The sequence below is a fragment of the Nycticebus coucang genome, chromosome 1 (genome assembly GCF_027406575.1).
Source record: "Nycticebus coucang isolate mNycCou1 chromosome 1, mNycCou1.pri, whole genome shotgun sequence".
In the NCBI taxonomy this organism is placed as follows: Eukaryota; Metazoa; Chordata; class Mammalia; order Primates; family Lorisidae; genus Nycticebus; species Nycticebus coucang.
Genome location: NC_069780.1, coordinates 111,717,904 through 111,731,295, shown reverse-complemented (window position 1 = coordinate 111,731,295; position 13,392 = coordinate 111,717,904). Strand labels below are relative to the sequence as shown.

Below are 13,392 nucleotides of genomic sequence, written 5' to 3'. Positions count from 1 at the left end.
AGCACTTCTTAAAAATTTAAAACACTTGGAAAATATTTAATAAATTTGGCTTTTTAAAAAAAATGTGAATTAATACATTTAAAAGTAAGTTCTATATTTTTTTCCCCAAAGATGTCATGGTTATTCTTGGTCCTTTATTTTTCCCTACATATTTTAGAATTATCTGGTCAACTTACGTACACACACACACACACACACACACACCTGCTTATAGAGGAAGGTAGCATTTGTAAGGGGCACCAAAGAGGCTTCTGGAGTCCTGGTAATGTTTTATGTCTTCATCTGGGTGATACACGGATTTATAGATTTTGTGATAATTCATTAATCTCTGCAGTTTCTTCTGTTTCTTACAGTTTCATCAGTATAAATGTTTTAACAGAAAATAAAGCCCTTATAATTTATAAAATCTTTTATATATTTTTTCAGGCACAGCTCCTGTAATCCAAAATTCACTATTACTTGTGTCCCCCAGAGTCAGAGACCCAAAATGATGGAATAATGAACTTTAGCCAACCATGATACAAAGGCTGAAACAAAACACCTGCAGCTAAGTAAAAGCAAAATCAGAATTTTTTGACCAAAAATATTCCAACAGTAATATAATTTATGAAAAATAATTTTAGTTATTTATGCAAATTTGGTTTTGGTGAATTAACTTGGCTCATCAGAAAAGGAAATTTTCAACATAAATTCTTTTGTGGAACAAGAGAAGGACAGCTTTGTGAATGGTAACATTAAAGCTAATACCCGTATAGTGAACGGTTGTATAGGTATTGTCTTTAGCATTACATTCATGAGTAGATTTATTTCTAGATTCTAATAATTTTCTTAACTTACCAAATAAATAAGTGCTGCATATGAAGCATATATTATGCTAGTTAAAGCAGTCTTTGCTGGAAAGGAAATGATTTCAAACAAAGAACCCTTTCTGACCTGAAAAATAGAAAATATTTTTTTATTAAAACAAGAATTTTCAATGTTTAAATGCCATATTTCTAATGTTATTGTAAAATGAGAAGTTAAAACTTTTTTAAAGAAAACCAACTATCTTAGAGCTATATGGGCTTAATACACATTGTGAAAATATATCAGTTTACTTTTCTCCTTTTAATAAGAAGATACTTTGTTAATTAAAACCTATGACAAATTTATATATTTCTGCCATCTTACTTTAACTTTTCATAGTTACCAGCTGTGCACACTAGGAGGTGCTGCTGTGCATGTTAGAGAAACAGTCTTTTCTTTGTTCTAATTCATGTAATCATTCCTTGCTAAATTATTCACAACCTCAATTAAGCCAACAGCAATCAAAATTCTAAGCATTTCCTAGAGATTAATGACCTGTTTGGAAATGTTGATCCTGAGACTGCTCAAGGCCAGCATTAACCTTAGATGAGCGTCACGCTTCAGGAAATGCTCTGTGCTCAGACCCAGCATGCTATTTTGAAATGCTGAGAAGATATGAATTTGCCTCTCCTACATTTCTAGTTTCTGGCAATAGGTGTCCATGCCTCAAATATATAACATATTCAGGATAACATATTCAGTTTAAGGGAACTCTACTGTCTTAGAGGCTGCCTCTGCTGCCTTGAGCAGGATGTGATGTGAGCACATGAGAAACAGCCTCTCTTCCCACTCTGCAGAGCAGTGGCCATTAGCCATGCTTCTGGGAAGTGAGAGCAGAGCCACTCAGTGGCTTCCATGAACTTCCACAAGGTACAGGCTGTAACTAGTAAAATCACGTAAATGCACAGTTAAAAAGAAAACTGAACACAGTGTTCTTGTATCGTGTTCATTAAAAGTTATTTATAACATTGAAAAAACTAAAATGATACCAGAACAGTTAGGGAAATTATGCTGTATTCACTCAATGGTTTATCATGCAGCCTTTTGTTTTTATTTTTAAAGTCTTTTCATTTATGTTTAATCTGCACATTGCAATTGTACATGTTTGATGTTTTGATACATACTTATATCGCATAATCTAATCAAAGTAGTTAATGTGCCTGTCACCTCACAAATGTACATTTCCTTGTGGTGAGAATGTTTAAAAGCCTCTCTTCTAGCTGTTTGGTGATATAAAATGTTTTACTCCTGACCAGTCACCCTACTGTGCAAAACAGCAGAATTCATTCCTCCTCATGGTAACTTGTCCCTCTTGGCGGACCTCTCCCGTCCTCCCCTCCCTCTCTCTCCCTCTCCCCTGCCCTCCTTTGGTAAGCGCTCTTCTGTCTCTGCTACGGCATCTTTTTTTTTTTTTTTTTTTTTTAGATTTTAGGTATGTGTGAGATCATGCAGTATTCGTCTTTCTGTGTCTGGGTTATTTCATTTAATGTGATATTCCCCCAGGTTCATCCCCACTGCAAATGATATGATAGGATTTTATTCTTTTTTACTGCACGTGTACCAGGTCCTGTTTTGTGTGCTTTATAAACTTCTCATTTAATTCTTAAAACAATCCTCTGAAGTTTGTTTGAGTACTCCACAAACAGGGATCATAAAAAGATGTGGGTAACTTGCCATGGTAACATAACTAGTAAGTTGCAAAGTTAGATTTAAACCAGGACACAAACACTTAACCCGATCATTCAACTGTGCTGCCGACACAGCTGTGCTGCCCTGGAAATGCCAGTGAAGAGGGAAGGATGGGCTTATAAGGATGGGCTCTGGAGCAAACAGACCTCGGCTGTCTCAAGGCTCCAGAATTTATGAGTGATGAAACCTCAAACAAATTACTTCTTCCTTTCAGTCCCTTCATCTCCACCATGGGGATAATAGCTGGTATTTATGTCCTAGGTTTTCTTTGATGCTAAGAAAGAAAATGCATGTAAAGTGCTTAGCAAAATGTACATGGGCAGCATTAGGGGACATGGGAGGTATTGTTAGTGCCTTGTGATATATGGGAAAGAGCATGGTTCAAAATTGTAAGCATCATAGGTAAGATTACTTCCATTTATATAGCATACAAAGTCAGGCCAAACTAGTCTGTGCTGGTGGAAGTAACAAAAATGGTTTTCCTGCAAGGGTGGGGTTAGCAGCTGTAAGGCAGCACAAGGAGATTTCTTGGGTGCTGCTGTGGATTCAGTCTATGAAAATGTGTGGAGTTGTACACTGACCACTTGTGTTCTACCCTATATACTTCAGCCAGGCACGGCGGCTCACCCCTGTAATCCCAACCCTCTGGGAGGTGGAGGTGGGTAGATCACTTGAGGTCAGGAGTTCAAGACCAGCCTAAGCAAGAGTGAGACTCCGTCTCTACTAAAAATAGAAAAACTAGCTAGCAATATGGCAGGCACCTGTAGTCCCAGCTACTTGGGAGGCTGAGGCAAGAGGATGGCTTGAGCCAGGAGTTTGAGTTTGCTGTGAGCTATGATGGCCACAGCACTCTACCCAGGGTGACAGAGTGAGACTCTGTCCCAAAATAAATAAATAAATAAATAAATAAAACAAAATAAATGAAAATTATTTTAAATTCTATGTGCTATACATTTATGGTCGAAATGAATACAATTAATATCACATAGAAAAAGTTTAGACAGATATGTACCAAAATTTTAACTGCTGTTAAATTTTACTAATGTGGCTTTACAGAGTCAACATTTATAGAACATTAATTACTGCAGTGGCTTTCTTTGCATTGTCCCATTTTATCCTCTTAAAAACCTATGAAATAAGAACACAGATTTAGAGAGATTAAATTCTTTCTTGTTTTCTATATTTTCCCAGTTCAGTTCAAAGTACATATGATATTTTTATACATGAAATTATTAAAAATATAAGCTGGACACATTGGCTCACACCTGTAATCCCAATGCTTTGGGAGGCTGAGGTGAGAGGATTGCATGAGGCCAGGAGTTCAAGGTGTACCTAGACAACATAGCAAGGCCCTAGCTCTAAAAAAACAAAGAATGTTATGAAAATACAAGTGTGGTTTCTCTTAATGCTGCCACTACCAAATGAAGAATAAAATTGTCCCACTACTCTTTACCTTCTTCCCCCTTAAGTGATTTATGGAATGCTGAAACCAAGAATACGATCTACCCTGGAACTAAGAGAAGGGGTGGGGCCCTCGGGTCCGGGAAGGCTGTTTGATTCCCTCCTTCCTCTTCAGACCATACCAGCTCCCCAGGGTAGGGATAGGTAGGGGTACTTTTAGCCCGATCCCTCCATAAGTTAGTTCACAAAATTTCACAGAGATCCTGGGAAAGAGATCTTCTGGAAAGAGTTTCCAAGATATAAAGCCACTGCTACTTTTCCCTGCTGTCAGAAGCAGCAGAACAGTAGCATGCCTTTGAATCCCACAGGCTGCCTGAGGGCGGCCATACAGAAAGAGGGCGGACTGAAAAGATTCCTGACTTCGTGGGTGTGTGGGTGCATGATGGGAGATCCAGGTTTAGTAACCAGTAGGCCATCAAGGATGTAAGTGGTGGCTGCATGAGAAACTCACTGTTTATGCTTCACCTTTCTCAGATTTTTTTCCTTTATCTAAAAGTAATTAGAACAGATTGGTTTCAAAATAAGTTATGTATTTGATATATGTTATGCTTCTGAATAATCAATCTTTTTATTGCCTAAGGGTCACTTGTTTACTATTTTAATGCTTTTAATAAATACTTTTTATTCCTGTAATAACAAATCATCCCTGTAGAAAATAGCTTTCTACCAGAATTTATGTGGCTACTGGCAAGTTGCCATTTTTCAATGTTATGACTCACTTGCAGTACATATTTTTCATATTATAAACCATGCTGTTTAGTTTTTGGCTTGCTTCCAGAAGGAACAGCATATGGTAAAAACTGAGATAAATAAACAGAAATTTAGTAAATGAGAGTCTGTCCTATTTCAAAATTTTTATCTTATTCCTGTTATATAATTCCTCTTTATTTCCATATTTGAGTTAAAAGTATCTTGGTATCAATGTTATGCCCATTTATTTCTTTTGAGTAGGGTGCCCGGCCCCATATACCAGAGGTGGTAGGTTCAAACCCAGCCCCGGCCAAAAACTGCAAAAAAAGAAAAAGCTTTCAACCTTTAAACTTCTCCCACGTAATTTTCACAGCTTCATTTCATAAAATGATTATCTGTGTTCATCTTATTTCCACTAATGAGATAAATTACAATAAAGCCACTACAAGCAGTTAAGAAAATAAAGATCCACGTATATATGACTAGGGGAATTACCAGGTCCCAATAGTTCATGCTGTCCAAAACCACCTTCACGAGGAATGCCAGTGGGGTCAGAGGAAACTAACTCAGGGAGCCAGGAACCAATGTTGCAAGAAACACTGACTGCTGTTTAGATATAGATCCAGGGAAAAGGTATTTTCTATGAGTTGGGAAGAGTGACAGGACCTTGTCTTTGCTTAGCAACTCACAACACTCACAAATACTGCAAACACTTCTAGCTGTCCAGAGTAAAAGAAAAAAAAAGGCTATTTGACTTATTTACCTGTGTTAACATCCTGTGGAACACTGCTCTTGAACAAGCTTTTAAACAGATGGTCTTGTAGAGGTGCAAATGTCCCAACCTCTTGACCCACTTGGAGAAGTGGTATATATTTTCAGGTCCAGGGATTGCATTTTCTATGCCCTGGTCTGGATTATACCTGGCAAGTTAGCTTCATGGCAGGCCCATCATGGACCTATAGAAGTTCCTGATGTTGGTGAGGTTTATAATTTTTATCCCAAACTGCAGTCTGCCTTAGGGGGTGGGGGTGAGGGAGAAACTCTACTGAGGGAAGGTCCTGACCTTCATCCTGAAAAGAGAGCGTGAGTTCACTGGGACCCACTGTGGCCCAGGCGTTTCAGAGCCCGCTCCACGGTGCCTAGACAGACGTTCTATCACAGGAAGAGCTCCCAGTCCTGCGGCCCCCACGTTGGCCTGCCAAAACCAGCAGCTATGTCTGGGAGCTGACATGTCTGGCTGAAGTCAGCATCTGAGCGGATTATCTAGGTCTCTGCAGCCCAGAGCAGCTGCAGGCTTCACTCCACCCGGCAACCCAGGAGGCTGAGCAGATGCACATTCTGTGAGGACTGTTGCTGGGGTGTCAACAGCCACCTGAGAGTTCTCCAGTCCTGAGGCCTCTTATTAGACTAGCGTTGATTGTATCATGCAGAAACTGGCTGGCTTGGAGGAGCAACCTGGCTCAGCATCACAGAGCCGGCTGCTGAGGGAGCCTCTGACAAGATGGCCAGCCTGACCATCAAAATCATGTCACACTGGCCATCAAAATCTCTTCAGTGGAAAGGCAAGTATCTGATGTACTCAATACTAATAAGAAAATAATATTAATATGAAACCAATATAGAGACAACCACATGCCTCCACAAAAGAAAAACACAAGTAAATTCTAGTGGAGAGAAGAAGGGGAGAGGGGAGGAGGGAGGGTGACTGACAAGGTCTCACACAACGTGCACAATGTTGGGGTATACCGTACACCCCCTGGGTGAAGGGCTCATCTACAACTTGAACTTCACCCTGGAAGCAGAAACAACATTTGTACCCTCATATCAATCTGAAATTAAAAATAAAATCTCAGGTCACTTGTGTCGGTTGGCTTTGGGTGGCTTCTATTTAGCATGACATCTTCCAGTATGCTCAGATATACTGGGAGTGCTCGGGAGCTGAACTCCTGCACAGGACGGCAGGGAGAAGGGAAGGGGCTCCTGAGCCCGCCTGTTCTCTATCACCTTGGGGATACCATGACCACAGGCTGTGTCTCAGAACTCCCCTGGTCAGAGGCTGGACACTATTCTAGTTATGGCATTGTCCTAATGAAAATGCTCCTCTATTTCTGTGTCCCTGAGGGGAGTGATCACTCTCCAGCATTCTCAGTCACAAATATGACAGAATGTAACACAGCAGAGTTTGGTGGAATCTTTAAGGTACTCCAGGCGCACAGGCAGCTTCCATCATCCCTCCTCCTCGTGTCAACGACCAGGCAGAGGGAACAGAGAGGGCACCAGAAATGCATCTTCCCACATGCTAACCGGCCACCTGCTGTAGCTAAGTTTTTATGAAGAGACATCCTCATGCACTCACAGAGCACAGTAATTCTAGCTTTCACCTTTTTTTTTTTTTTAATTGTTGGGAAATCATTGAGGGGACAAAGAACCAGATTATATTGCTTGCATTTGTTAGGTAAAGTCCCTCTTATAATTGTGTCCTGCCCCCAAGACGTGTGTCACACACCCGTGATCTCACATCCCCTCCCTCCTTCCTTCTCTCTGCTCCTCCCCCGGCCCCACCATGCACTACCGTCAGTTGTCCTCATAACAGAATTGAGTGCATTGGATTCTTGCTTCTCCATTCTTCAGCTTTCAACCCTTTTTACTTCCCCAAAATAGAATGCTCCACCCTGACATAGGCAGCTTGGGGTCATAAAGGAGTTCGTGCTGGTATCCACTCTGGGCGAGCTGAGGTCTGCCTGCCGGGGCACCTTCCTCAGCACAGAGCAGCTGACCTGGGCACATCCCCGTATGTTCCTGCCTTGCAGCCTGACTCCCAGGCCATTGTCTTCATGTTCAAGCTTCCATCCTCACTGAGCCCTTAGGGTTTGAGATTTGTTGCTTTCTTCCTTGTTACGAATTAATCTCCCCCAGCCCCCTCGGCCCTGGCTACTATGTATCACCCAGGTAAAGCTTCTTCCTCACCCAGCCCTCAAGGGCTCTGGAAACCCCCACTGCGCCTGTCCTCGCCTGTCTCACACCAGCCCTAGGGAACCATTTATCTTACACCATGTCTCACTCAGCACCATCATATGTGCTCTCCTCTTCTGGAATGCTTCTGCTCTCACCTGGCTAACTCCTCCTCCTTCAAGCCTCATAGACAGCACCCTATCTTCTAGAATGCCTCCATGGACCCTTTCCTGAGGCTGCACTTTGCACCCTTTGATCACGCACTCCTCCACCTGACTGGCCTTGTTTGCTTATTTACTTAGCAAGCCCCACAGTCCACCGGGCAAGGGTGAGACATTTCTGAATCCCTGGAATATAACCTAGGGATTTTGTATGTGAGGTTTGCAATAAATGTTTGTTGAATGAATGAAAAAGTAGAATTATACTTTGCTTACTTCTAAAAAGTTTAACCTTATATTAAAACTTGTAAAGCAAGATACTAAAAACTTAAAGCTGACTGACATCTGGTTCCAGAAACATGGAACCCTACACACAAAAATGCCTGGAATTCCATAAAAAATGAAATCCAAAAGATGGATTTTACATCAGTGGTTCTCTCAGCAGCAGGTGAACTCTGGGGGAGGTTACTGGATCCTGAGGTACGGGTTGGAAGCCTCAGTTTTAATGGACTGGAGATGACACTTGGATGGACATGAGGTAGTGACTGAGGCTTTGCAGAGTGGCAATTTCAATAAAATTGGTAATAAAACAATTGCATCCACCAATACAAAAAATAAGGAAGCTGTTCTCCATCTGGGGTGCCCGTGGGAGAGTCTCATGAGATATTCTCCCATAAGAGATGAAAAGCTCCCACGATTGCACCTTACAAAGGGATCTGGATCCACCCTGTCAGTGTGATCCAGGAAAACCTGAGCTACAAAAACATACAGATGGGCCTCGGGTTGCTGAGACCCTGGGAGCACAAGAAAAATTCCTCTAGATCAGTGATTTTCAACCTGTGTGCAGTGAAGAAGATCTTAGGCGTGCTGCAATTTTTTTTAAAGATCCTTAATTAAAAAAATAAATAAATAAAAATAAAGATCCTTAAACTATTTTTGAAAGAAGTTTAAAGCACAGTAAGTATATTCTTTTTTTTTTTTTTTTTGTAGGACAGAGTCTCACTTTATGGCCCTCGGTAGAGTGTCATGGCATCACACAGCTCACAGCAACCTCCAACTCCTGGGCTTAAGCGATTCTCTTGCCTCAGCCTCCCAAGTAGCTGGGACTACAGGCACCTGCCACAACGCCCAGCTATTTTTTGATTGCAGTTCAGCCGGGGCGGGTTTGAACCCACCACCCTTGGTATATGGGGCTGGCGCCTTACCGACTGAGCCACAGGCACCGCCCAGTATATTCTTTTTTTAACTCTCTCGCTCTCTCTCTCTTTTTTTGTTTTTTGATCAATACTATTTAAGTGGGCCACGGAAGTTTTAACTTTAGGTTCAAGTGTGCTGGGAGATTAAAAAAAGGCTGAAAACACTGCTGTGGAGAGACACTTCCACCACCACAGCAAGAAGGGATTTCTTTCTTTCTTTTTTTCAAATAAAACTCTGTTGAAGAAGAAGTTTCAGTTAAAATGAAATTACAACACAGAAGAAAACTGTCTACCGTGAATGAGACACAGTATAGATCACAATAATCAAAAAAAATTAGTATTCTCAAATAGTTAAAAAAAAATCACTGAAAGTAGCAGATCTCGATATGTTCACATTGATTAAAGAAATATTTTTGAGGACACAAACCTGTAAAAGACACTTTGAAAAGAAAAAAGCAGGAAATTTGAGAGAAAATATTAAATAGAAGTTCCAAAAAAGATAAATATGATGTTTTAAACTTAAAATACACTGAATAATAAAAGCGTATTAGACTCAGAGGGAGAGAACAGGTTAACTGGAAGATAGTTCAGAGGAAATTACTCAGAATGCATCAAAAAGAGAGAAGGAGAAGGATAACATGAGGAAGATAAATAAATATAAACAATAATAAAAGAAGATCCAATGTATGTGTAACAAGTATTCCAGAAGAAAAATGTAGAGACAATGAGAGAGGAGTATCTGAAGAAATAAAAGCTAAGAAATTTCCCAAACTGATAAAGTTTTCCTCAAATTCAGGAATCACAAAGAAAGTACATTCTTCCTGAAGAACAGTTTGACAACAGCTGAAAGTTGAAGCTATCCCTTCTGACCAGAAATCCCTCTCCTAGATGTGTAACTGGAAAATGTACCATACATACAGGTAAGGAGTCATTTACAAGAAAGTTCGTTGAAGCTTTGTTGGTAGCAGAAAGAAAGAAAAGGAAACTAAATCATATCAGATAAACTGTGGATTATTTTTTCTTATGCTGGAATACCACAAAGAAGATGAAATAATAACCAAAGCTGCATATATCATTAAGTTTTTGAGTAAAAAAAGGAAGTTTCAGAAGCATAAGTACAGAGAATATTATTTACACAAATTTAAATCTACATAGAACAATACTATAGGTTGTTAAAAGATGCAAATGCAATGAAATAGAAAAGTATGCATGGAAACGTTCACATCACCTTCGGAATAATGACCACTTCTGGTTACCTCTGGTAGAGCAGAAGGATCAGGAATTAGAGTATGGTTAATTGTATCTCTTTGTAAAGGAAAGACCTGAAGGCAATATAGTACAATTGATTTGGTGCGAGACTTCTGGTACATTATTTTCTGTGTATTTTAAAATATATTATTGATAAGAATTTTAAAAATTAAGGCTAGATCCTAAGACAATTAGAAAAAAAAAAAGCAAGGTAGAAAAGATTCCTTAAGTGTTGATTTTGAAGTGACGTCAAAGGAGACAGCCGCAGTTAACAATGGCCCTTGGACAATTCACTTGTTTCTTCTATCTCACGTTCCTGGAATAAGTTATAACAACTGGTCTCTAAATTCACATCAGAAACTCATTGTCAGTCAAGGCAAAAGGCAAACACATTGTATGTTTTAGTTCTCATTACTGGACAAAAGGAAACATGTAAGTTTGACCAGAAAGATAGGTTTTTTTTCCTCCCTGCCACTGAATTTTGTAGTGTGCTGGGAGGCAATTCTCCATGGATTTCTTTCATTCCTGTCCAGACTGGGCATTCTGAGAAAAAAAGCATGTTTGAATAGCAAATAGCCACAGAAAGCAGAGAAAGTACATCCAACTGGGAGATCTTGACACTGCCTCCCAGACAAGCCAGGGCACTTCTTTTCCTGAGGCATTTACTCACAGTCTAGCAGTGTCCTCAAACTATGGCCCTCGGGCCACACGCAATGGTGTGATTGTATTTGTTCCCCTTTTGTTTTTTTACTTCAAAATAAGATATGTGCAGCGTGCATAGAAATTTGTTCATAGTTTTTTTTTTTAAACTATAGTCTGGCCCTCCAATGGTCTGAGGGACAGTGAACGGGCCCCCTGTTTAAAAAGTTTGAGAAATGTCTTTCTCTCTCACCCCTCAACCCCCCTGCAGAAGAGGCTGGGGAGATGTGCCATAAAAATCTCTGAGTCTCCTCATTTCAGGGTTCCTTTCACACTACATGTGCACATGACGCTGGCCCCTGTCCTGCTGCCCTGAGGATGTTAAGCATGGGGAACTCACACAAAGTACTGCTCGGGCTGAGGATTTGCTGTGAATGATAAACAAATGGAGCCTCTGACCCAAGGCTCTTGCATCTTTGTGTGTGTGTGTGTGTGTATGCCTGTGTGTGTGTGTGTGTGTGCGTGTGTGTAACTATGGCAGGCTGATTTGGTAGCTGGCAAGTAGTGTAAAATCTCAGATCCTTCACAGTTCTGACTTAGAGAAGCAGAAAGGGAGATTCTGAATAACATAATGGACACAATCTTTAAACATGATTTCATGCTAAATACAGAAATATTCTTCAAAGGAAATTTCTTCTATCAGCCTTCTGCTAAAACTGTAAGTTTGACAATGAAGGAAAGAAAACGGCAAGGCAAAACATTAGACTCAGAAAGATATTTCAGGGGGAATGTGTGATGATATGATTCAGCTACGGTTCTTTCTGATGAAGGGCTCAACTACAACTTGAACTTCATCTTAGAACTGAAAACAATGTAACCTAAACATTTGTATCCTCTTATTTATTTGAAATAAAAAATATATAGGAAAAAAGGCATAGTTCTTAAAGAGTCCAGTAGTTAGCAAACACAAATACTTTTTACTTTCTCAGACATCAGGTATTAATAGGAAGTCTTTTATAAATGCTGCCTTAAAAGTTGAAATGTCTAGTGGTTTCTGGAAATGTTAAAATTGTTGATTAAAGAGAGATTCCTGCATAGTAGGTATTTGTATTTTGGCTGTCCAGCATCAAATTTATCATCTTCTTGAAGCAACCTAGATTTTTGTTTGAAGATTCACCAATTCCATATATATATGTGTATATATATATATATATTTTTTTTTATTTTACTATTATTTTTTTTTCTTTTTGCAGTTTTTGGCCAGGGCTGGGTTTGAACCTACCACCTTCGGTATATGAGGCCGGCGCCCTACTCCTTGAGCCACAGGTACTGCCCCACCCATTCCATATTTTTTTTATTGTTCTACATTTTATTTTTACTTGTAGCGAAGTATATATGGTGTATATGTATGTATTTCTATGATAAAAACTAATCATTGCAGACCTCTCCATATTTTAATTATTAGATTACATTCTGTACAGTATAGTTACATGTCTTAAGGACAAGTACTTTACTTCATTCCTCATTTTATCTCTTTCTTTCCCCTCCACTAGTAGCTAGTAGGTACCTAGAGTCATAGTCTCTCTAATACTTGCTGAAATGAATTTATATTATGTATAGAACAAAAATGCCCAGGGTTGAAAGGTGTCTTATGGGTTAATACCACTCTCGGGTCAGTAGCCCGGGGCAAATCAGGTAATCAAGTCCCAGGCCAGTCAGCCATCTCATAGCCTTGGTTAAAGCACCCAACACAGCCCTGCTCCAAAGTGAGCCTGAGGACTTCACCTTGCACGGGGGTCAGAGGCACTCACGCCCGCGTGACCTCTCTCCCCCGCCAAATTGAAACTGGGAGAAAGCAGCACTAGGAATGCTGCAAATTATCTTGTATCAATGAAGGGGAAACCAGTTTAAGAATGGAGTTAACTTAGAGAAAGTAGAACCCACAGTGCAGAGAAAGAAAAACAGGGTCTGGAAGGCATCATCCGAGCGCCCATATACAGCTCCTCCTGGAATCTCAGCGCCTCTGGATTGTTTACACAAATCTGCTTTTTGGCTAACCTTATCTGAGCCTGGTTTTCTGTCCCCTCCAACAAAAGAGTTCAAAGTGATTCATTCTGGGGTTAAGATGCCAGACTTGCAAACAAAATTTGAAATTTTTTGTAGCAAAAATGTAGCATGTTTTGTAGAATGCCCAGACAGAAAACCCTCAGTTCTGTGCCAAGAAGTTTAGAAAACAAGAAATCAGTCCTGAAAAGATTTTAAGAGCTATTATCCTTAACAAAATATATTAGAGCTTCAGTAAAACAATGTAGAAAAATATCATTTGAAATGTTATTTGGATATTAATAAGTTTATCAAAATAGGTTTGCAGTTAAATATACTCAATATATAATATGTCAAAGATTATCTTGAAAACATAACAAAGATATGAGAAAAGGGACAAAACACAAACTATTTTAAGGCTTATTGTAGCATTTGTTGGGGTTTGACATAAGTGGTAATGCACATGTTTA

At 39.8% G+C, this 13,392-nt stretch overlaps 1 protein-coding gene across 1 annotated transcript in view; it reads right to left on the bottom strand.

Annotated features, from left to right (window-relative positions):
* The window catches only part of SPATA9 (spermatogenesis associated 9), a 29,249-nt gene that overhangs the window by 3,519 nt on the left and 12,338 nt on the right, over positions 1-13,392 (bottom strand). The window contains exon 4 of the mRNA XM_053586367.1: positions 838-933. Coding sequence (XP_053442342.1) covers positions 838-933 — 96 coding nt within the window. The remainder of the gene's footprint in view (positions 1-837; positions 934-13,392) is intronic.